The 25,549-nt window shown below is 34.2% G+C and overlaps 1 protein-coding gene across 1 annotated transcript in view; it reads right to left on the bottom strand.

The window, feature by feature from the left end:
* LOC141447075 (uncharacterized) overlaps positions 1 to 16,951 on the bottom strand; it is a 170,510-nt gene extending 153,559 nt beyond the window's left edge. Inside the window, exon 1 of the mRNA XM_074114256.1 lies at positions 16,465 to 16,951. Within this exon, the coding sequence (XP_073970357.1) occupies positions 16,465 to 16,598 (134 nt within the window). The 5' untranslated portion in view covers positions 16,599 to 16,951. The remainder of the gene's footprint in view (positions 1 to 16,464) is intronic.
* Between the last annotated feature and the right edge of the window lie 8,598 nt (positions 16,952 to 25,549).

Here is a 25,549-nt window from a genome sequence, read left to right as displayed (position 1 = left end):
TGCTGTTTTTTTTCACCAGCTGAGAAGATAGTCATTTTCTTTGCAGAATCTCTATGTACCCAATTAATGGTTCAAGTTGAAACCATTATAAATATAAATCTCCCGATTTAACAAAAGAATCGAAACAAATTAAAAACCGTAAAATTCAGTATTGTGACGGAACTGTTCTAAAAACAATTAATGCAACCAAAAAAATCGTTAAAAAAAAGACAAAACGAACTTTTGCACAGTAAAATGACTCTACGGAAGTATTAAATTGCTATTAATATTATAAAAGTAATGAGGCCAAGCATTACGAACAATAAAAGACAAATAATCATCCATTTCTTCCCTAAAATGTGACGTCCTAAAATGGAAGAACTATGCATGTGCCAAATCCTAACGACCGACAGCTATGCAGCGTAAAGCCTTCTCTCTTTCAATTGCAGCATCTCTCACGTGTTTGTAGAGAAATCTGTCTGACCGGAACCGTTGTTAGTTTCGTTTTGCGCGAAAACATGATACTACACATGTATGTAGTAGAGCAACGTATTGTCGTGAAATTTCACATGAAACTGGGTAAAACCGCTACTGAAACTTATCTTTTATTAAAAGAAGTTTATGGCGATATATGTTTTATCACGTGCGCAAGTTTTCTGAGTGGTTCAAGCGTTTCCAAGATGGCCGAGAAGATGTTGGAGATGATGGCCACCCCGGGTCGCCCTTTCACGTCCAACACGGATGAAAATATCGATTATAATGAATCAAACATTACTACTGTGAGGTGCTTGCTCAACTCCGTGAAAGGGTAAGGGAAACGGCTCGATTTGTGGAAGAACAAGTCACGGGGTTCTCCATCAAGACAACACGCCGGCTCATACTGCATTGTCTGTCAAGAACAGTTTCTAGCCAAGTACAACAACCCAGTTTATAAGGCCATCCGCCTTATTCGCCTGACCTGGCCCCATGTTTGACTTTTATCTGGTTCCCCAAAGTCAAATCTGCATTAAAAGGGACATGGACTTCAGTCCCTTGAAGCTGTGAAAGAAAAAGCAGCACGCTACACAGGAGCTGACAGAAAAAGACTTCCAGCACTGTTTCGAACAATGGTAAATTCGCTTGGAGCGTTGTAGGGATCGAGGAGGGGTGTATATTGATGGTGATAATAACTAAATATGTTTAAATTTAAAATTTAAAATAGTCTCGTTATTTAATAGCCACACCTCGTACTGGCTCTAACATCTCTATCATCATGTCATTTTTTTTTAAATAAAATTGAACTCGTAGTAGCTTAAAACCAAATATTTCCGATCAAAATACAAAACAAAATGGGGTTATAAATTTTTAAAACAGCTGATAAAATAATATCAATAATAACAAGTACAGTAACTTAATAAATAGATAATGGTTATTCGGTCAATGGCCGACTAATTAGGATACTAGGTAAAACGAAACTAAATTAAAGATTGCATAACTTAGTGAAAAGAATGTGTATAAATTGATATATTAGTCACGAATTCTTCCAATAGTTTTGGAAACAAAATAATTATGAATGACCTTGGTATACGAAACAAAACTAAAAATGTACAGGTAATATTGCAGGGAAATATAACAGCAATTTCTTCTTTCTATTTCAAATTAATGCCACTAAACAGAACAATCTTTCAACGATAATAGTGTTATATAAAAATTAATGGAGAACTTAAAAAGTCTAGACTAGATGATCTAAGCAGAATCAACGGAATGCTAAAAAACAGAAGGAAATAAATTTTAATGACGTAAATATTTGATTGTTAATACGTTCAACTCAATTACAAACTTTTGCAGTTAGTTGTTTAACATCAATAAAATGGTAGGAGAAACTTGACGAGGAAGTTACAGCAAGTTAGGTGTGATGCTTTTAACTATTTTGGTAAGAGATGAGGAATTCAGATTGAATTTCATGTAAAGATAGGAGCGAAATTAAACTCAGTAAACACCGAAATGTTGCTAATTACAAGTAAAAAGTCTTAAACTGATTTAATTAATAATCATAGTTATATTCTGTGGACAATGGAAGACCAGGAAATGTTCAGAAGAGTCTTTAAATGGCATCGCCTTACTCTAATTACTGAAGAAGGAAATTATCGTCGTATTCTCCTTAAAGAGAAGTAGGTAATGGCAGAACGTATCTAGATCTCCTATTTCAAGGCACATTCTAATTTCAGGAGGAATATAGTCAGAATAGAATCTGGAAGTTAAATACTATAATTAAAACTTGTAATTGTAAAGTAGAGGGCTGAGTCCTCTAGATTCTGCATAATTGTGCCATATTATGCAAGGGAAAGACCAAAATATCTCCTATAGGACGAAATGGATTTAAAAATACTTTGAGGGCTTCTGGTGCGTACTTCAGCCTTAAAAAAAAAACCATAAACAATAAGTTTCATATCTCCATAAACTTAGGGGACTTCTATGTGCAAATATACTGGACATAGACTCCTAGCCTAAATTCACGAACTGTCACTAAAGTCAATCTTAAAGAGATGTACTTAGAGGCTTCCAATATAATTATGAGCTGAGGCTCGTCTCAGAATGATGACGGAGTATGTGGAGGAGCTTCTTACGCTCACCTGTGTTGCGTAGTATTGTCTGTAACGAGAAATCACCTTACGGAGAACGGCAGTTAATTGAAGAAAAAGGGACCCGGCCGCCAAATGATCACTTTAGTTTAAGGAAATAGATCTTCCAACCTATCCGACCGATCCCGACATAACCTAACAAGTGTTTTAACCTTAACTAACCTAACAAGTTTTTAACCTAACCTAACAAATTTTTAACCTAAACTAACTAGTGTTTTAACCTAACCTAACAAATTTTTAACCTAACCTAACAAGTGTGTTAACCTAACCAAACCTAACAAGTGTTTTAACCTAACCTAACCTAACTAGTGTGTTAACCTAACCTAACCTAACAAGTGTTTTAACCTAACCAAACCTAACAAGTGTTTTAACCTAACCTAACCTAACAAATGTTTTAACCTAACAAGTGTTTTAACCTAACCAAACCTAACAAGTGTTTTAACCTTAACTAACCTAACAAGTTTTTAACCTAACCAAACCTAACAAGTGTTTTAACCTTAACTAACCTAACAAGTGTTTTAACCTAACCAAACAAGTGTTTTAACCTAACCAAACCTAACAAGTGTTTTAACCTAACCTAACCTAACAAGTGTTTTAACCTAACCAAACCTAACAAGTGTTTTAACCTAACCTAACCTAACTAGTGTTTTAACCTAACCAAACCTAACAAGTGTTTTAACCTAACCAAACCTAACAAGTGTTTTAACCTAACCAAACAAGTGTTTTAACCTAACCAAACCTAACAAGTGTTTTAACCTAACCTAACCTAACAAGTGTTTTAACCTAACCAAACCTAACAAGTGTTTTAACCTAACCAAACAAGTGTTTTAACCTAACCAAACCTAACAAGTGTTTTAACCTAACCTAACCTAACAAGTGTTTTAACCTAACCAAACCTAACAAGTGTTTTAACCTAACCTAACCTAACAAGTGTTTTATGTTGCTTCGACACTCCCCAAAAAACATTTCCTTTTTTCCTTTTCCATTTTCTTTGAAAACTTTCGACTCAATTTTCAAAAAAAAAAACAAAAACAATGAGACACAATTCTGTGAAAAGTTACTTTATAAAGATTTGTAATTTATTTTTAGAAAAACCAAAATTAATTCACAAATTTTTGTTCATTATTTGATAGCGAAAGAAATATTAAATGAATAGATAATCTGTAGACCATTTATAGACTTTCATAGACGCTAGTTTACACAGTTAACAATTAGATGCTAATTTCCAGGGTTTTTTTTTTGTTTTCGCCAACTCGAACATTCAGTAACATATTTAGTGCCCTTTTAACATTGCTTTTAGATGGGGAAACTGTACGATACCCCCCAAAAAAAAGCACTTTAGAGGAAAACCTAACCAAATTTCTCCCTTAGAACTATCCTATAATAAATTTACCAGGAAAACAAATTTAATAAAAGTTCCAGATCTAGGTATAGAATATATTTATATAGGAGAATACAACACTAAATCTATTATTTTTTTAATAAAGGAAAAAACCATTTTGCTCAAGGTAATTTTGAAAAAAAATAATCTCAAAGATATATCATAAACTATTCAATCAAACTATCATTTAAAAGCCTTAGACAGTCAAAATAAAAATAATAATAAATAAAACAGTATTAGGTAAAACAGTAAACTGAAAACTCGGCCAAGGATGTCTAGAAATTTTTAGAGATAGAAGTCTGTTCGAATATAAAACTTCTCTAGTTATTTGTATTTGTTTTTTATTCAGTATTTTAAGACGAAGAACAAGGTAAGGTATTGGATAAGACAAAATAGCACAACAATAACCACCTAATGAAGATGCTATTGTAATGATAACGTGTATATCGTAATGGGTGCTGTAAAATGGTGAATTTCCTTTTCATAACTCGCTGGGGAAAAAAAGGCACAATTTGAAGATTTATTTTCTCTATTTAAGTGAAACTAAAATGTTTTGATTTCCGTTAATTGGATCAACCATTAAAACTGAAAAGATTCTTTTTGCATGTGTATTTTATATTAAGGATTCAATTAACCGAGGAATCGGTCCAGAACAAAAATAAAACAACTCGCGTATTTTTTGCCAACGTTTCGACACATTTATTGCCTTCTTCTTCAGGGCGTAGGCTATGCAGTAGGGGTGTTTCAAAAAATGATTACTTTTAAAACATGTAATTGTACAAAGTTTATTTAAATATAATTTGCTATAAAGACAATGAAGTTGGAATCATTTTGATGGCCTTTTTACTTTCAAAGTTATGAATAATTAAAGAAGCTGTATTTTTAAAAAAAAAAAAAAATATCAAGAAAAATATACATTTTTGAACAATTTCGATTAATTAACGTTAAAATCACTTCATTTTTTATGTGTTTCGTACAGATTTTTAAAAAACAAATAATTTTGGTCACTGAAACGACTAAATTAGGGAATATTTTGCATTTATTGTTATAATTTGAAATTGATTGATTGATTGATAGTAAATTAATTTCAAATTGGCCAAAAAAAGACGCGAGTTGTTTGCCCAGTTTGTTCTGCACCGATTCCAAGCTAAATTGAATCCTTAATATGTTCTTTAACAGTTTGAACATCTGTCATTTAAACTTCTACCTACTGTATCCTTTCAAAGTAGAAAGCCCATAGAACAACTTGAATAGACGGACATACATTACGTCTCTACTGCATTTTTAAAAAAAACTCACGATAGGCTAAGAATTGAAGGTGCCATTTTCGTAAAGATAGCAGAATTGTCGCCAATCTGGCAACATTATCAAAATTGTCTTTAATAAAAAATGCAACATTAATGGACATGTCATAAAAATCAGTAAAACGGCTAATAAATTAGGTAAAATGCGAGTCTTCAATTACAAAATAAATAAGGTGTATTTTGAATGAATAATTGAGGAAAAATGATGGTCGCAAGGTCCACACCTAAAATCCTAAGTAATGTTTATTTAACAAAGGTTTTACTTTTAATATATCTACGTTTACTCTCAAACAAATTACCTAAATTGTAAATAAGTGCCAGATATAAATTATCGTAGATTAGTAATATATCACCGGCGACATGTAAAGAGATTACTTGTTACGAAATTCAAAAAAATAAAATCTCTCAAATTATTTACAATAATTCATAAAAAAAAAAAAAAAAGATTTATAATGTGACATATTTTTAAAATGTGACGTTTGTGGTCTGTTTTAAATTAACTTCGATTGGATTATGTGAAATCGATTGGATTATGATAGTTCGATGTATCAAAATCCTGTCAAAAAGAATTACTTTCTTTTTTTCAAGTACATGACGAAATCATTTTGGGTAATAATCTACCTTAAGTCTCATCTAAAGGGAATAATGATGGATAATGATGGGTTAACATTTAATATGTGCTTATTTTTTATTTAATTTTAACCAAACAAAAAGTTAAATGAACTCAATGACACGGTCAATAAGGGGTTGATTTCAAATATTTATCATCTTTCAAAATGTACATTAGAAAAACTAGTGAAATGATTTCCGGAAGTAAAGGGAAAGTGAATACATTACGTTCTTCTTGGGGCAAACGGAGAGAGAAATGATTAATCTAATCTAGAGCTTAAAGAAAGTTATTGATAAGTTCTCGATGTGAACTTATTTCGATAAATAAATGAACGATAAAATTCGTATTAAAAGTCTAATGACGTAAAAGAGAGAAGAGTGATTCTAATTCTATCTTTGGAAAGATTAGTTACCCTTATTTTAGGTGTGTAGTATTTTAAGGACCTCTTTCACCTTTGATCCTAAGCTAGTTTCGATGCTTAACGCCGGTAGAATTACTTAAAAAGATAAGAAGAAGCGCGATGATTTACCTTGCTGCTTGCCATCGAAGTAAACAAAACACACGATAACTACTGCTTAAGATTTCAGGGTAACTTTTAACTTTAAAGCGCTAGCGGAAGAAACCATAAATAAACATGATAACGCCTTCCGGGTGCCTAAGATTATAATTGACAAATCGGCATGGTTTCGGATAGAGGGGACTCTCAGAATGGAACTTGGGTACACAGTTGGTAGCTACAAAGCATTATCAAGAACTTCGACGAAGAAATAGGCGCTTTTATACTATCGATCCTAGAAGTGAACAATATTTCCACAAAGCCGTCATCTTTAGTAGATTTCAAAGCAAAAAACATTGGCTGTTGTGATAGAAAGAATACTAATGTCGCCATAATCAAGAACAATTGTTCCCTGAAAGCTCTCAAGGTTGGTAGTAGTATTTTTACAAAAGATTCTGGAGTCATTAAAGAGAAACGCGAACTAAAGCTAATGAATTTGCTGAATAAAAGTTTGTAGGAATCCTGCCTTTTTTAAAGGGACATGCAGGCTAATCAAATATAAAACTTACGCCTACCACAAGCGATCTCGGGCGGAAACCGCAGCTACCACAGAAAAAGTGGTAGAAAACTTTTTTTCAACCGCTTTAGAAAAGAAAAAGGTAATCATTGAGGATTGAAGAACTGAAGAAAAAGAAATAGAATATCCGAGACTATCAATCAATTAATTATCGAAAGATCTTCGAAATAGTGAAGAAGGATGAAGAAGATCATCAATCAAGAGTTTAGCGAAGAAGTACGAAGAATCAGGAAACTAAGGATAAATCTGATTAGGATGAAATCTGCTAGGAAAACCTCCATAAAAGAAAATAAGGATATGAGTGTTCCATTGCTTCATTCAGGATCACGCTAAAGTTTCTCGAAGCACGAATGCAGTACTATTTAGAATTTAAGTGAGTCATCCAGAGTCATTTCTTTGGTAATAATTTATTAAATGCTATCTAGGCAACTGATCAAATCCTTCTAATCCCCATCAACAAGAACTGTTCATAGAAAAGTTGTAAACAGGAATGAAAACCGCTTCTTGTACTGTGGTTTCCTTGATTTCCTACTGGTACGCCTAAATAAGACACGACTGTTGATCTAAAATAGCTAATATCTTATAGACAGACCGGTAAACTTGTAAAAATGTCATTCCACTATACAAGATATCCTACTTACTGGTTGAATGCTTTGGACGCGAACTGAAATGTTACATTAATGCCACAAAAAAAATCTTACTAACTAATTGTCACGACCCAATAAATGCTGTTCCTGCTTCATTTCCCTTGACAGTGATAAATTGTAACGGATATTGCGTTTTCAGTTAAAAGTTTTACCAAAACAATAATTCTTTATTTTTTCATAATCCTAAGGATAATCTTTCATTGAACCTTATTTTTTTTATTTAGTTCTTCTCGAGTCACAAGTTTAAAGCCAAAATGACACGTGAATTTTCTCGTTAAGAATGGAATCATCTTCAACAGCATAATCGAGAAGCTGTCTTATTGTTTACGCAATGCTTGCAACACCCAATATTCTTCGTCTACCCTGATTATTGTATTCAAGGAGAGGCTAAAGGTTTTCTAGGAAGATGTATATATCATCTTAGCCCTTCCTTATCCGCTATATCGATGCTTAGACTCTCATGAAGGCGTCCTAACGTTTTTAATTCTTATCCCACTTATCTACCTTGGTTATTGTCTTCCACTTCTTGTCTTTGTTTTTTTGCCACCTCCAACCGGATTAGTAGAGAACGTCTCTTTTTTAATATATATATATACAACAAGAAAAAAGGAATATATTCAATAAATAGATGCGTGAAAGGCAGGAGGAGAGAAACTACCCAGAGGTAGCACTCTCTACAGGATATGAATAACAATGATTATGATCTTCAGACTGCCAGGAAATCGCGGGGTCATTGGCGATTCAGTCGGCGAGGAGGATTGTTAGGGATGTCAGAGGAGGCGAGAGACTGCACAAGAGAATTAGAGCTAGTCGAGAGAGTAGTATTGAATTTTTGATATTTCGTCTTGGCGAGTTGGTGTATGAAGGGAATGTTGAGGTCGTTGTGAAGAGTGAGGTTAGTCACCGTAGAAAGGAGCGTCAGCTATCTGTCGGAGGAGTTTTGACTGAAATATCTTGTACAGTCCTTATGTTTGTAGGTTTGGCTGAACCCCACAGCTCTAGTCCGTAAGTCCACATAGGTTTGAGAATAGTACTGTATATTAAGCGTTTCGAGTTCAATGGGTAATTTGGAGCGTCGTCCAAGAAGTTTGTAAAGCAGTTTAGCACGTTTCGTCATTGCCTTTGTCTTTTAAGTCTAGTATGTGGGTTCCTCGTGAGTCGTTTGTCTATGTAGAGCCCAAGGTAGCGCACCAGATATGTACAAGTCTGCATGCTGGCATTTCTGTGGGTTCATTTTAATCCGCCACTTCTTTGCCCAGGATTATATTTTATGTAAGTGTGTCTGTAACTTGTGTGAAGCTGATGAAGGATACAACGTCTCCTAACGAGGTGAATCATTGGCTAGCAGAATCTTTCTTCTCATTCAGTTCATGTGTACCCTTGTTTATTGAAGAACATTTTTAAGACTATTATTTTATCCTTTTCCTGTTTTTGGATTTCCAGATAGCGAAATAAGTAAAAATAATAAAAAACTTACAATGCATTTATGGCACAGAAATGCATTAAGGAGGGGAAAAACCCCCTAGTTACATTATGCAGGGCATACAAGGAGGAGTGGTCGAAACTTTGGGAGGCATAAATTAGCCATCGCGAATTCGGAGGCAATTCGAACAATTTTTGTAGCGATTTTAGACAGGCACCTACCTATTGTATTTTATTACTACTGTGTTTTATTGCTACTGTATTTTTTACTTCCGTTTTATTAAATAATAATTATTCAAAACTAAAATGGTTACTTTTCTTTTTGTTCCAAAAATTGACGTAAAAGTAAACTGATAATTTGATATCAGCGAAAAATCGGTTACGCAAAATCCCAGTTTTCTGCATTTACACCCCCTCTGTTCGGGGCAGGGTTTAATTAAATTCCAAAAAAATCCATATGGTCTTGAAGCTCAATAAATGCACAACTCTTCCTGAAATTGGGTGACTCCTTGATTCATTAATCATTGAAAAAAATACAGTTGAAAATTTTAACAGAAATCATCGTGAACGAATTTTCTAGACATTAAAGTAAAAAATTTCGTTGTTCATAAGAAACGTTTTGAGGCTCTAGATTAAGCAGATTTACAGGAAATTTAATGCTCTTTCGTTTGGAATAAGCAGATTTGTTGTAGGATAAAGGATAGATAAGTTACCGACCGTTTTTATGGTGAAAAACGCGAATATCGACGGAAAAGTTAAAAATGCAAAATATCTTGAGACACTAAAGTTTCGACCTCTCCTCCGTGTATACTGTAAAATTCAAAGTGAAAAACATGGAACTCAGTATAAATCACATTAAGAACACGCCATTCTGTTGCTTTATCAGCCATTCCCTACTTTTCTTAAGATGCTTTGCTTTTTGTATTCAGTTAAGCGTAGATTGGAAATAATTTCAATACAAAATACAATAAAACGATTGATATTGTTAAAGTGTGCTGAATCTCAAGACTTATAGTAGCAAGCCAGTGAACAATGAAGATGAAAATACTAAACTAAACCATCGTACCCTTTACATAATCCAACTTTATCCCCTCTAATCAAGATTAAGGACCCAGTTTCCTTCTACCATATTGCTGAAGAAAGACTAGGGAAGGTAATAATAAAGGTGAACAATACGACACTAATGAATACTACCTTTATCTGGCTAGGATCATGAGACCCTAGCTTTTAACCATTAATTTGCTTGGATACCTCAAGAAAACAACTTTAATCTACATAAAGTATTTCATTTCTAAAATCTCTAATAATTTCTTTTAACCCTTTTTACAATATAAATTGTAATCAATAATTTCGAGTTCCATTATCTAAATTCCATCATTTAACTCGCTTTACTCTCATTACAAAAAGAAAAACAAATTGCATTGAATGGAAGGTAACAAAACAAAGGTTATAAATAAGGATATTAAAAAAAATAAAATAATGTTTGTAATTAAAAAGAATAATAGGGAATAAAAAGTGTATGCATATTAGAAGAAGTTAGAAAACGTCAATTATTTATAAAACACTGCGTATTAAATTTTTCCATAGTTAAACAAAACCTCTTATAAATACATATATCATTGTCCATTTAAAATGCCATCAACACCATTTTCAAGAATTAAAAACAAAACAAAACAAATAATAATCTTTAAACTAGAAGAAAAATTTATATTACTTCATTGGAAACAATAAAAGAACAATCCATATTAAATTGATTATAGTTACAGTTATTGTTGGTCCAGTAACCTTGACTACGCTGAGTGCGATATTAATCAGTATGGTGGGTCATTAATACTCATTGGAAGTCGGCGAGAATTCTTGTTGTTATACATGTTACATAAAACATGAATACATGTCCAACGAGAGAACAGTTACGCCTATTCTCCAAGGCTAATCGCGACCTTAACTTGACCTCTAAGAAATTCCAACACTTTTTTTGTTTTTGTTTTGTTGGCAACAATAACAATAAATCAATTGAACAAAAATTTTGTGTTATTCTTTTATTATTTTGTTCGTGAAAATCAGATTATAATTAGTTTATGTACATGGGATGTAGGTTCCGTATGAACATACCATATTAATTTAAATTTAGTACTGTATTCTATTTCGGCAATTTTTTCCTCAAATCTATTAGATCTGGGTGGTTGCAAAAAAATTACATTTATTAAGGAGGGTTTGCCCTATATTTTAAAGAAAATTTGGGAATTTTATCTTTTATAGAAAAAGAGAAAAAAATTGTCAAAGTTTGGTGTTTTTCAACGTTACGCTTTTTCGTGCAGTTTTTGACGATCAACCCTTATACAACTGTCCTACCGGACTGTTTTAATATAGTTCACAGAAAATAACCATCATCTTTCCAAGATTACAAACGAAAATAGTACCGAGTTACCGGATGCCTCAAAAGGCGCTCCAGGAGCTATTAGTTCCTACCAGGTCAACTCAAGGCTGGTTTGGGACTGTCTGGTGCCCTAAAGGAAATTAGTGACCAAAATAAGGTCTTTCTGGTTTGCGTACCTGGTCATTCAGGATATAAGGGAAACGAAGCGGCAGATTTATTGGCCAGGGAAGGCTCTGCGAGACACTTCTGTTGGCCCGGAGCCCTGTTTTGGGGATTTCCAAGTGTCTTAAGACTGCGGACCATTAAACTATGGGTGCAGACTAGGTCTCTAGAGTGGTGGCTTGCCACCACAGGGCGAAGACAGGCGAAGGAGTTCATTAAGGGCTATTTGCCAAAGCTGAGGGCAGATTTAATCCGTCAAGGCCGTGCGGGCTTTAAGGATAATTGTAGGCCTATTAACTGGAGGCTTAGAAAACAACATGCATCACATGGGCCTGGCAAATGATAGCCTTTGTAGGTTCTGTCAGGAAGAGGAGGAAACGGCACTGCACGTTTTGTGTCAGTGTGAGGGGCTAGTCTGGGTAAGGATGTTACTCCTCAGGGAGTGAAAAACCAAGGCCCTGTGAGCTTTACCCAAGAGTCGCTCTCCAGAATTAAGAGTTTGATTAAAAGGACAGGTCTGGAAGGCGATCTCTGGAGAAGGGGAGCCACAATAGATCCAAAGGGGTCGCAGTGGGGCGTAGGCCTTAAGAGCCGCCCTATTAGAATCTTAATCTTAAAAGGCGCTCCAGTAATTTATTTTTGAATACGAAAATTTAGTGTTATAATTACTGTTAATTATTACAAAAATTTGTCGTTAAGGAAGATTAAAAATAAGAGTATATATAAAAACCGCTTAATTATTACATAAATTATTATTATTATTATTTTCTCCTCTCTGATAATTATCAATTTAATGATATACCCATTAAATTTAATGAATACCACGAAAAGCGCTTCAACAATGAGTGTTGATGAACACACGATGCCTGGAAGCGTTTAAAATGTTAAAAAAAAAGGAGTTTAGCAAACCGTTCCCAATTCAAATATAAAAATTCCCCGTTTTGTCACATTTTTGGTCGTTCACCTCTTTAAACTTGAAGAATACATTTAAAAAACAAAAAAGAAAACTAGCAAAACGTATTAAAAACACGAAAAAGCGTGATATGGCTACAAAATGCTCTTTAGCATCTTTGTCGCGTTTATTTCAGCCATCTTCTCTTTCTTCAGTTTAGAACTGCCTTATAAATAAGCATCATCTTTTGTCATTTTTTCTTTCCATCAAAATAACACCCGCATATTATAACGGAATTAAATCCTTTGGACTTCTTTGTCGGAGTTAAAAAATAAATAAAATAAATAACTTTAAATACCCATAAATGGTAATTATGCAGAAGTTATGTCTAAAATTGGATTAAGCTTTTTTCAAAAATAAATAAAAAATGCGCACTCTTATACAGGGTGTTCATTTTAAGACGTCTCAAATGCATTTAATACTTAAACCGTTGATCTGAGCAAAAAATGGTAGAGGAAAAATTTGTTGCCCGCCACCTCTAGTTTCAGAATATGTGACCTGATTTTAGATTTCTGCCCGCATACGCGGCTGACGCGCGACCAAAAGTGAGGGTTCGCAGTTGACCCCCATTTTCACATATACACAGTTTTAAAGAGTATCAAAAGTTATGAAAGAAACCGGAAACCGCAATTCGATATCTTCAAAATTAAAGGTGCTAGGCCATTTCAAAATCTGGTATTTTTATTAATCATATTTCAATTTTTTAACTTATCAAAGAGAAAGAAGTGCACGCGATAGGTGCACTATCTATTTTGGCAAGCCAGGTTAGCCAGGAGGTTATTAACTGATCTCTGTTATCTGAGAAGGCACCTTTGAAGGCACAAGTACATGCTGCACAAGCTGCGTATAGTGCATTATTTGATAAATTAAGGAATAAGTTTGATCCTTTACATGAAAGATATTTGATCACTTAAATATGTGGCAGGAGGTTTCCAATTTTTTTGGTAATTAAACGCAACTCTCCCAAAATTACCAAATAATTATTAAACCTTCTTGTTTGTAACAGATGTAAAATTAATTTTTAGCCATTTTGTGTATGCTTGAGAACATCTAAAGCTCTTAACATTTGATTATTGCTTAGAAAAATCACTCGGAAAACTACTTATTTCCCGATATTAAGAAAAATACTAGCTTTACTGCCTTGGCAATATTTTCAGTAGAAAGGGGATGAAAAAATACATAAAAATGACCTACCGCGTGCTCTTCTTTCTCTTTGATAACGAGTTAAAAAATTATGATTAATAAATATTGGATTTTGAAATGGCCTAGCACATTTAATTTTAAAGATATAGAATTGCGGTTTCCGGTTTCTTTCATAACTTTTTATACTTTTTAAAACTGTGTATATGAAAATGGGGGTCAACTGCGAACCTCTTACTTTTGGACACGCGTCAGCCGCGTACGCGGGCAGGAATCTAAAATCAAGTCACATATTCTGAAACTAGAGGTGACGGGCAACAAATTTTTCCTCTACCATTTTTTTTGCTCAGATCAACCGTTTAAGCATGAAATGCATTTGAGCCGTCTTAAAATGAGCACCCTGTATATATTATACTTTAACGGAACCATCAATTTTTTTTGTAACCAAAAATGTTTGTATTTTGGGGGTGGCATCTCAAAAATCTGAGTCAGATAGTATTCTGTTTGTTTCCTGCACCAGAATAGTATAACTTCTTGTTAAATTCTAGATTACCAACATTTTATTGTCAGTAAAATCACTTTTACATAATAATATTCGTTGTTACTATTCTTCCGTATCGAGAGGCTCCAGTATAGGACTACATCGTTCTAACCTAAAGCGAAAGAGAAAGGGCCCCTCCGAAATACTTGTCACGTGGATGTAACATTTGATGACACGTGAACCAAATGTGCGGTGTCACAGGCTTAACATCAAACTGCAAGACGTGTCCAACTACCCGTCCAGATTTGCTTTACAAAATGATCGAACTTTTGGCATGGAGACAATATTAAATCTCCTCTGCACTTCAACAAGAAAGTTCTTGTTGAAGAATTCTTTAAACTATTTGCCAGAAAAAATATTATATAAAAACATTTTTTGAACAAACACTTGTATTAAAATTAATGAATTTGCTAATTAATATGGCTCTATTTACTCTTCATTAAATTCCCAAAGGAAAAAAAAAATTGACGAATTCTTATCTTAAAATGTACGATAAATTGAGACTCGAGCACAAATCGAGAAAAAGAAAACTAAATGACTTTCAAAATTGATAAAAAACTTTTTAAAATGTACGATTACTCATTTAAATTGAAAGTACTTGCACTAAATGAGTCACCAGTTTAAATTCTAATAATCTTATTTTTAAATTTTTTTTATGAAATCTAATGACCGAACTTGCAAATAAACCAGATCACTTAATTTTTTATTTTTTTTATTTGCAGCAAACTTGCAATATTAAAAAAACCAAAAAATTCAACACCATAACCTAATCCATAAATAATATTACAAAGTAAGTCGAAGGTTAATATTTCTTTTAATTCATTAATTACTAAATAAATTTCTCATTAACAAAAAGAAATCCATGGGTCTGTAATCCAATTATTTAATCCAGAAAATTTTATTTGTCTGAATTTGGAGAAAAATCAATGGAGGATGTTCAATGATGGAATGTAGTGGATTTAAAAAAAAAATTAAACAAAATAAAATAAGCATAATTACCCAATTTTTGGTGTATATTTTAACGAAATATTCGAGCGCAATAAAGCTATCCCTTTCAGTGCTTTGAACAATGCTCTCTCGTATCCAGGAAAAGTATCACAGTTTAGAGATTGAACCGGAGATCACCGTAAATCAGTACAGCATCCTCTCACGGAAGTAATCCTTTCCAGTAAGTGGTATAATAAAGGCTTATCACTTTGAATGGACACTTTTAACGGATAAAGTATTTTTTTTAAAAAAGACAACAAAATAGACCTGCCGGAATCTGTTTTTTTTAAAAAAAAAGTCATTCGTTACGTTCTAAGATTTCCTAAAGTTAATAAATTAATTTTGCAACAGGATAAAATCAACTAGTTGGCCTCCTGTGCTTTCATGTGTATACCAGAAAATTCAAATCTTAGTTAAACCACAAATGCTACCTTTAGTAAAGATTATATTTTACTTTTAACGCGAAAATTATTTCAGATTAAGGACTAACAATTCTTTTTTTTTATCTTAAACACAATAAATTAAAAGATTCATTATTATTTTTGGATATTTATTAAAAGTAACGTCCATAATTTACTTAGTATATGATTAAGAAAACAATTATCTTCACTTCAAATTTATTTAAAACTATAATTAATACACTATGATCTTCAAAAAACAAATATTCAGGGGACACACATAATAAAATATAAGCCCTAATTATCTACCTCTATTTATTAAATGTCAAGTAAATTTTAACAAAATTTGTAAATGGAAAAACACAATGGTAAGCCCATGAATTAAAACAAAAAATAATTAAGAAAAAAAATCTTTCAATAAACTGCGAAGGTTATATTGTTAACTATTAAAAGAAACATCCGTTATTTCATTAACAACTTATATTTTTAGTATTTAAACAAAAATAAACTCAACAATAAAATGAAATAGACAAAGTAGATAAAACAAAGAAGAATGAATGAGTCAACAAAAGATATGTGTTCCTTCTTTCCTCTGTATAATAATATCGTCCCTCTGTCAACACATGGCCGGATGTGGCAAACGTTAAGGGAGATACTAACATAATCGCAACACGCACTATACATACATGAATATACACAGCTGAATACTAAATATATTAATATATATATAATAATAAATGTATACTGTGTATTTTTCAAGCATGTTAAAAACGGAAATGGAATAAAAGCCAAAAACTTGCCCGAGTCTTTACAGTAGATTTAAAAAATAATTTTTTGGTTTTAATAATAAGAAAAACAGAAAAAGTTTACCTTGCAAACGGTTCATCCTCCACTTCATAAAACTTTTCAATTGGTTCCTTGGTAATTAATCTGTCCAACAATTCATTTGATAATTCTAAATAACCTCCCTGACCGGGATTAACGTTTGGCGTACCGCCTCTCATTATCGCATAACTCGTTCACTTTAAGAATATTAAAAGTTCCGTTTCTAAGCCAACGGATGGCGGAAGAACAGTTAATTTGCTATTTCCTTTTTTTATTCCAATAAAAAATTGGAACAAATTATTTTTTAAAGAAAAACCAAAAAATTTATCACACCGTGAAACTCTTAAGACTTTTTGTTTGTCGAAACAAAAAATGCTAGCAAAAACAAACAAAAATAACTAATTTCCCGTACAAGTAGCACGTGTGTATACTCTCCACCAAAATAAATAAATAAATAATATAAGAAATTTATCTTATTTGGTCTGTGAGGCACACTTTACTACTTGGAACTCATACGACTGACTGAACTATTCTACTGGTAGATTACAGCGCTACATGCCCCCACCATTGCCGGGCAGGTTCACTGTATTGTTACTTTACGGGGAAATATTCCCCAGATAAATTTCCCCGTTTGCAATCATTTATCTAAAATAAATGTTTTTTTTATTTTTTGATTGGTGTATTTTTTTTGGTCTCCTGAGAAATAATTATGATTAATAAATTTCTAATAGTAAATATAGTGAAACCAAAAAGAGTGGAACCGAATCTAAGGACTTTTTTTGAGGTTTTGAGTTGGTGGATGCACTGAAAAAGACTCAAATTGACGTAACTTAATTAAAAATGGGAAAACGTAAGTTCCCGGTTAGAGAACAGCTGGCTGCTCTGTGCACTGAGAAGGCCGCCAGTGATCTCAGTTCTTATCGTTAAGAATTGAGTGTTTTGAAAATGATTTCAAAAGAATAACTCTGAAACTGCTTAAAACAAGAAGCGGTCTGAATCGTTTTGACGTTATGAAGTAGCGCAATTGGTAGATAACTCTTCGAAATTCGTGAAGACACTACTTTTTATTTACATTTACAAGACACTGTTAAGACCCATATGGGGACATACGGAGCAGAAGTGTGGGGCTCAACCAAACCCTCGTAACTCCAAACGCCTGCAGACACTACAGTCTAAAATCCTACGCGAAAATCCTGAATGCTCCATACTACATTTCTAACCTTACCATACACACTGTGACCTTCACATCCCTTTTGTCTGTGATTCTAATAAATTCTCGCTACCGCAACTTTCACAGCCTCCTAGCTCTCTCCATCCTAATCCTCTTGGGCAACAACTCTTCTCTCCTAACCTTCCAGACAATCCTCCTCGTCGCTTGAAGCGGAAGTGGCCTAGGAATCTACTGATGTAAGTGTAATATGCACTGAGAAAGAGTTCCATCAATGGGTGGTTGCTCTGACATCAAATTTACTTGATGCAACATTTGTTGCAGTTGTAAATGAACTAATAAAGTGAAAAAAAATTAGTGAAGAATGTAAAAATATGTATATTTTATTACAAAAAAAATAAAGCTAGCAAATCTTTTAAACAAATATTATGCAAATATTCTAGTATATTCTTTAGAAAAACAAGGAATCAATTAATTTGAACACGACCTTTCTATTCTGGTAGATACTGTGCCTTAGTAAACCAAATAGAACATGTCTGGACAGGTCTGGACAAGTCTGTTTTTCCCCAAACTTTTATAACCTTAGGTACACATAATTTAAGGTAAGCACTCGTGCTTTGTTAAAAATCTAAAAAATTGGGGGGGGGGTCGACAAACCCCGTTTCTTGTTCGATAAGATAGAAAACAAAATGGTAAATTTTTTTGGACATGCCTTTATTTATAATCACTACAAATGCTCATTATTATAAACGCAATTATTTTTTTTACAATTTCCAGCATGTTATTTTATTTATTTGGCGCACCAACTGCAATGTTGATGTGCAACATGCCAGTCGTACTAAAAAATAATTGCTTACCTTTTAGTGTAAGTAGCCAAGCACCCAAAACTGCGAGACAAGGAATCCAAGTATTGAGATTAAGGAATAGAATTAGTTAGCAACATCACGCAACACAACCAATTGTGGCGGGTCAAAATTTCAGCGTCATAACTAGGGAACGGATTCGTATGTATTTACATATTTTTTTCTAGGCTATTTACAGACGTTTTTCAACTAGAAGTATTCATACTGACACTCTTTAAGCCGTTTGAGCCTACTTTTATTTCACATATTTCCACATATTTGGATGTTATCGCATATTTATACATATTTGATTAAAATAAATAAATATTTCTACATATTTAATCAAAATATGTACATATTTTTCATTTTGGGCATATTTTCATAATTGGGAGGTGGTTGACAGGAACTGTGAACCACAGACTGTGAATCACAGTGGTTAAAAAAGTGTTTTTAAAAGCACCAAGTCGCATAAAAATGCTAAAAGATCTCTATCCAGACTTGTGCCTTCCACCAGAACCAATATTGACAAGATGGGGTACTTGGCTGGAAGCAGCTCAGTATTACTATGAAAACTACAATAAAATCAAGAATGTCCTTTCACATCTCGAAGACGAAGCAGTAGCGATAAATACAGCCAAGTCTTTATTCGAGAAACCTAATTTAAGGAACGACCTTGCGTTCATTTCTGACAATTGCGTATTTCTTGCACAAGCCATTACCCAACTTGAGTCCCAAAATGTTCGACTGACAGAAAACGTGTCCAACGTTAAAAAAGTCATCGAAAAGGTGGAAGGAATACCTGGGAGTAAGGGAGATCTGATCAGATGAAAACTGGTAGAAGTACTGAGCAAGAACAAAGGGTGGGAGACCATCTGCCACATTTCTGATATTATCAGTGGAACAGAAGTCACCTCAGAACATCGTGTACCCTTTACAACCAACGAGATAACTTCTTTCAGCAAGGCACCTATAACATCTGTAGATGTTGAACGATCTTTTAGTCGTTACAAGTCCATCTTACGCCCAGATCGTCGTCAATTTACGTTCCAACATTTGAAATTTCATGTGGTTGCAAACAATTTCGAAGAGAGAAGTTTTCAAAATTGAAAATTTAACACATCTTTTTATAAATAGTAAAAATGTTCTTTGTTGTATAAATCATTATAACTTGTAAAAACAAATTATTTTGTTCCTAATAAATTATTATAAATTGTAAAAATGTTCTTTTCTTGTATAAATAATTATAACTTTAAATACATAAAAATCCGTTCCTTAGTCATAACATTTAATTAATAACAATGAGGTATTTAGGAACTGGTGCTTCAAACTTTATAGCAAGAATATTATTATTATAAAGAGTAGAAGAATATTTAAATAGTTAAGAATTAAGCGAGCAAAATCGAATAAAGTGAATATTAACTCACATTCTTTTACAGAAAACACTTCGTTACTTTTTCTTGCTCAACTAAAGGTATTCGATTTGTAGATTTCACCCAAAATAATATCCATTTTGAGGCCCCTCTTATTCCAAAAAATGTGATTTTTCTAACAAATTGGTCTGTAAGTTTCTTTCCTGCATGAATGTCCAAAGTTCAATTTGATATTAACACATGGGCTGAAAAGTCCCGGGCCTATCAAAGAAAACACGGTTTTTTTTTGTTCAAAATTAGCTTTATTCATCAACGTAATTTCCATCAAGAACAACGCAATCATTCCAACGCTGCTCTAACATTTCAATACCACTTTTGTAGAACGATTTATCTATTGCCTCAAAATAGGCCTCAGTTTCAGCGATAACCTCTTGATTCGAGCGAAATCTCTTACCGGCGAGCATTTTTTTTTTTTTTTTAGGTCTGCGAACAGCCAAAGTAGTCGCTGGGAGCCAAATCTGGCGAATACGGTGGATGTGGGAGCAATTCGAAGTTCAATTCATGTAGTTTTGATTGACTTGTGACACGGTGCGTTGTCTTGATGAAACAAAAATTTTTTTCTTTGCCATATGCGGTCGTTTCTTTGCAATTTCTGCCTTCAAACGCTCCAGTAACGCTATATAATATTCACTGTTGATGATATTTCCCTTCTCAAGATAGTCGATGAATATTACACCACGCACATCCCAAAATACCGAGGCCATAACCTTTCCAGCCGATTGTTGTTCTTTCGGCCGCTTTGGACGAGCTTCACCAGTTGCTGTCCACTCAGATGACGATCGTTTTGATTCCGCAGTGAAGTGATGGATCCATGTTTCATCCATTATCACATATCGACGCAAAAATTCCGGTTTGTTACGTTTAAACATGGCCAAACACTGCTCAGAATCATCAACACGTTCTTGTTTTTGGTCAACAGTGAGCAAACTCGGCACCCACTTTGAACAGAGCTTTCTCATAGTCAAATGCTCATGCAATGTAAAACCAACACGTTCTTTTGATATCTTTACGATGTCAGCTAACTCACGCAACTTCACTTTTCGATCATTCAAAACGATTTTGTGGATTTTCTTTATGTTTTCTGGTGTTATCGTGTTAACTAGTTACTAACTGAAGATACCTCAATTTTTTTTTATTTGAAATCATACGAACTGAGATATATCATTTTACAAAATAAGTTTTCAAATTTTCAAAACGTTTTATATGATCATTATACTCTAAATACATAACGTTAAACACCAAAAAATTAGCAAAATAATATTTAGTTACCACTGTGTTTTGTTCTAGGAAGGAATAAGCCCAGTATTCAGTGATCAAGTTATCCTTTATCTGTTTAAGGATAAGCCCCTTACGATTTTATTTAAATTGTGCACCTTAATTACAAAATAAATGAAATCTACAACTTTTACCTGTAACATTTTCGCCGAAATTTCGATTTAAGGAAACGTCTGTGATGAGGAATGGAATTAATGTACTTTTTAAAGCGCCATTTTGGAGTATTAGGTGGATTTTACAATTTAAGTCGAATTAGTGTGAAGTTGCGAAATACGTAATTTGGGAAAAAAAGTTTAAAATTGTTGTGAGAATATTTAGATTGAGCATTGATACTATAACCATTCTTTTGTAGATATTGTAGGGCCAACGACGACATTATTAATTGCACACCCTTCTTAATACAGGCATATATACGACGGTCGTTTGAAAAGTCCGTGCAAAAATAAAAACTACTTACTTTTTTGGGGTAAACCTTTTTTATTTTTCAACATAGTCTCCTTTTAGCCTTATACACTTCGTCCAACGCTGCTCTACTTTGTTGATCCCTTCCGAATAATAGGATTTGTCCAAGTCTGAAAAATAGCCATTCGTTTCTGCAATCACCTCCTCGTTTGAATAAAATCTTTTTCCCGCCAGCCATTTCTTCATATTGGGGAACAAATAGTAGTCCGAGGGAGCCAAGTCTGGAGAATAGGGGGGATGTGAAACGAGTTGGAACCCTATTTCCATTAATTTTGCGACCACAACTGCTGAGGTGTGAGCTGGTGCGTTGTCGTGATGGAAAAGGACTTTTTTGTGGGCCAATCGTGGGCGTTTTTCTTGCAGCTCGGTTTTCAAACGGTCCAATAACGATGAATAATATGCACCTGTAATAGTTTTACCCTTTTCCAGATAGTCGATGAGGATGCGAATCCCAAAAGACAGTCGCCATAATCTTTCCGGCCGAAGGAACGGTCTTCGCCTTTTTTGGAGCAGATTCCCCTTTGGTAACCCATTGTTTAGATTGTTTTTTGGTCTCAGGAGTGTAGTGATGTATCCATGTTTCATCCACAGTGACGAAACGACGCTTAAAGTCCTGCGAATTCTTCTGGAACAGCTGCAAACCGTCCTTGCAACACTTCACACGATTTCGTTTTTGGTCAAGCGTGAGCAATCGCGGCACCCATCTTGCGGATAGCTTTGTCATGTCCAAATGATGATGCAAAACCACTTGTGCCCATATGGCCACTCCGAAAATTTTGAAACCACTTATAAACTGTTCTAATTGAAGGTGCAGAGTCACCATAATGTTTATCAAGCTTCTCTTTAGTCTCCTGAGGCGTTTTGCCTTTCATAAAGTAGTGTTTAATCAACACACGAAATTCTTTTTCGTCCATTTTTTGAAAATCACTCGACTTCCTCGATTCAAACGAATGCCAAACACAAAGAAATAGACCGATCTGGCTGAAACTTGGTGTGTGTTCTTCCAAGAGATGCTACTAACTAAACATAACCTCGATACGCGCCAGTAGTGCTATCTCTCTGACTTTGCACGGACTTTTCAAACGACCCTCGTAAAATCTAAATCGCAGTTAACTGTGAGTTTAAATCAAATAAAATGAGTAAAAATTATCACTGTGATAAGATCGCCATGAAAATAATAATAATAAAAAAACAGGCACTTTATTGCAATACTTAATTTAATAAAACGTTTTTATTGATAACAAAAATGGGAATTTCCCTCTAATGGCCAACCTGTTATACGTCCTTGTATTGCCTTGAAATATATAACTGGCGGCATGTTGGTGGGGAACGTAAGAAAACTTAATGTTGGCTAACTGTGTCTAACCTTAGCGGTTAAGTATTGCTTGTCGTAACAATCACGCCTGTCTAACCAATTTTTACCGACAAAACTTGTACAAGAAGAATGTTTCACCCGCCTTCTGATTTGTTGCCTTAAGGTATTAACGGTATTGGAGCTATTGCTTAACAAAAAAAATAAGAAAAATAAATAAATACATAAATTAAAAAATAGGAAAAGTAGCTCCGTTGATGCCGCATTTTTTAATTTCTCTTGTTAGCGTAAAAGAAAGAATGTTTCAAAAGAAAATAGAAATGTAATAACTACGGGAACGCTAATTTCAAGATGCTTCCAAGTCTGGAAAACTTATTCGAGATTCCATAGACTTCTAGGGCTAAAGAATCGTGCAGCAACTTGTCTGCGGTCGAAAAAATAAAAGAGAAAACCCTCTCTATGGAACATGTGGCAGCCCTGCCTAAGAACAATCTCATAAAAAGAATGGTTGAATAAAGAAAAGACGAAAAAAGAATTTCTTCGAAGAAGTATGGCTGGTTAAAACACTAGCGGAAACTAAGAACTGAAAATGTCTTGCATAAAGTGACAATAAGATAGCTTCTGAAGACTTCTTTTAAGAGTCGTTGAAGACTCCAATCAATCTAAATAAATTAAGACACTAATGGCGTTTGCCGTTGAAGAAGATACAAAATATTCTAGGACAATCACAGTTTTCTAAGTTTTCTTTAAGAAATAGAAAGAGTCAGTGGGTTGTTGAGTGTATATCCTAGAAATAGACTTATCCCAGTCGCTGGCTATAAAATCCCTATTTAGAAAGCCTAAGGATTGTAAGGATTAAAAGAGAAAAGGATGAAGGATAAACCGAATTTATGTAAGAGAAGGTTATGTTCATTAAATTTTTATTAACGTAGTTTTTACAAATTTGTAGATTTTTTTTTTAGATTTTGAAAGGCGGGACGGGGGACCCATGCCCCACGGCACCGCAGCCACCAAGAGGCTTATTGTGCCTTCCCTATAAGTCCAGTAGGTGAAACCTTCCCTTCTAAGAAGGTTGAGTTCTTTCCTTACAAGTTCCTTCTGCGCTACAATCTCCTCTGGTCTCAAGGTACCAAAGATATCGGTAGCGCAGTCTCACAATTGCAAAGCAATCGAATAACAGGTGAGAGGTCGTTTCTTCCTCTTCCTTACCACAATCTGCACAACGGTTCCGAGGTAATAAGCCCCTATCTTGTGCAGGTGCTTCCTGAACCTACCATGCCCTGTGAATAGGCCGGTAGTCAGAGTGATCTGATTTCTGCCCAAACCTAGAGTCACTTTGTTTCTTTGTTCTGCTCAGCCAAGGGCATAACTCTCTTGCAGTGTTTGACCCCAGGACACATCACCCAGTACTTTTCATGTTCTCTCCAGAACCAATCTAGTGATCCCCAGGACTGGTTCTGGGCCAATGAAAGGAGTACTAGCTCCATTCCTGGCCAACTGATCAGCTATTTCATTCCCCTTAATCCCCACGTGGCCCGGCATCCACTCAAGTCGGACTTTATTGTGCCGAGCCAGTAGTTCTATGGCCTTTCTGCATTCCCAGACCAGGGAAGAGGTAATTCTGAAAGAAACAATAGCCTTCAGCGCATCCTGGCTATCCGAAAAGATGCAAACCTCCCAATTTCTAAGATCCATTCGCAGATTTTCCCCAGCGCAAGCTTTAATGGCAAAAACCTCGGCCTGAAAGACGGTGGCATATCTCCCAAGAGCACTCTCAATGAGTACCTTAGGTTTAGCCCCATACACTCCAGCTCCTGTCCCGCAGGCCATCTTGGAGCCAACCGTAAACCACTTGGCTCCCTTCCAGCACTGTTCTGTCCACTTTACCCTCCATTCAGTCCTTGATTTAAGGAACACCTGAAAGGGAGTCTCGAAACTGTATCTAGGACAGACGATGTCCCCATTACCAGTTTAGTAAATACGTACATATGTCAGCAAAATAACTCAAAAAACGGGAAGTTGTAGTTCAAATTTGATATATTATCAAAACAGCCCCAAATTAAAAAGCATTTAGGCTAAATCATTCATTTTATTGCATAGATTTAACTTTGTATTAAAAGATTTTTATTGAAAAATACTTTTACAATTTTTGAAAACATCGCTAGCCAATTGCACAAATTGTGTAAATCTACCCTTTTATTTGAAATATCATTCTTCTTAAGGCAATTTCGAAAATGAGTATCCCTCTAAAGCAGGGATGGCAGACTTTTTTAAGACGTGAGTCAAATTTTGTTCATTTTTTTTTTGTACTAGCTTTTGGGTCTCTAATGTCCATTTGCACAATAGTTAAGTTCAAAAATTTTTAACCTGAATATTTCACAAAACTAGACATCTTTAAAAGTTCAGTTGGCTTAACGGGTAAAACGCGGGATGAAACAAGTGCTATGGAAGTCTCTTTTTACCAAACATAACCTGAACAAAACCTTACAAAAGTGTGTTTTATCTGAAGAAAAATCTAAATATGGTTATTTGCTTTGGGTTGTCGATTTTTTTAACAAACAAAATATGAGTAAAATTATACATTTTATTTAATATTTTGTAAACATTTTTGCTTTATTTCAAATACTACAAAAGCATTTGT

The sequence above is a fragment of the Rhodnius prolixus genome, unplaced genomic scaffold (genome assembly GCF_049639745.1).
Source record: "Rhodnius prolixus isolate KJV_2025 unplaced genomic scaffold, Rpr scaffold_7, whole genome shotgun sequence".
NCBI lineage: Eukaryota > Metazoa > Arthropoda > Insecta > Hemiptera > Reduviidae > Rhodnius > Rhodnius prolixus.
Note: the sequence above shows the minus strand (reverse complement) of the source record. Positions and strands in the feature narration are given on the sequence as shown.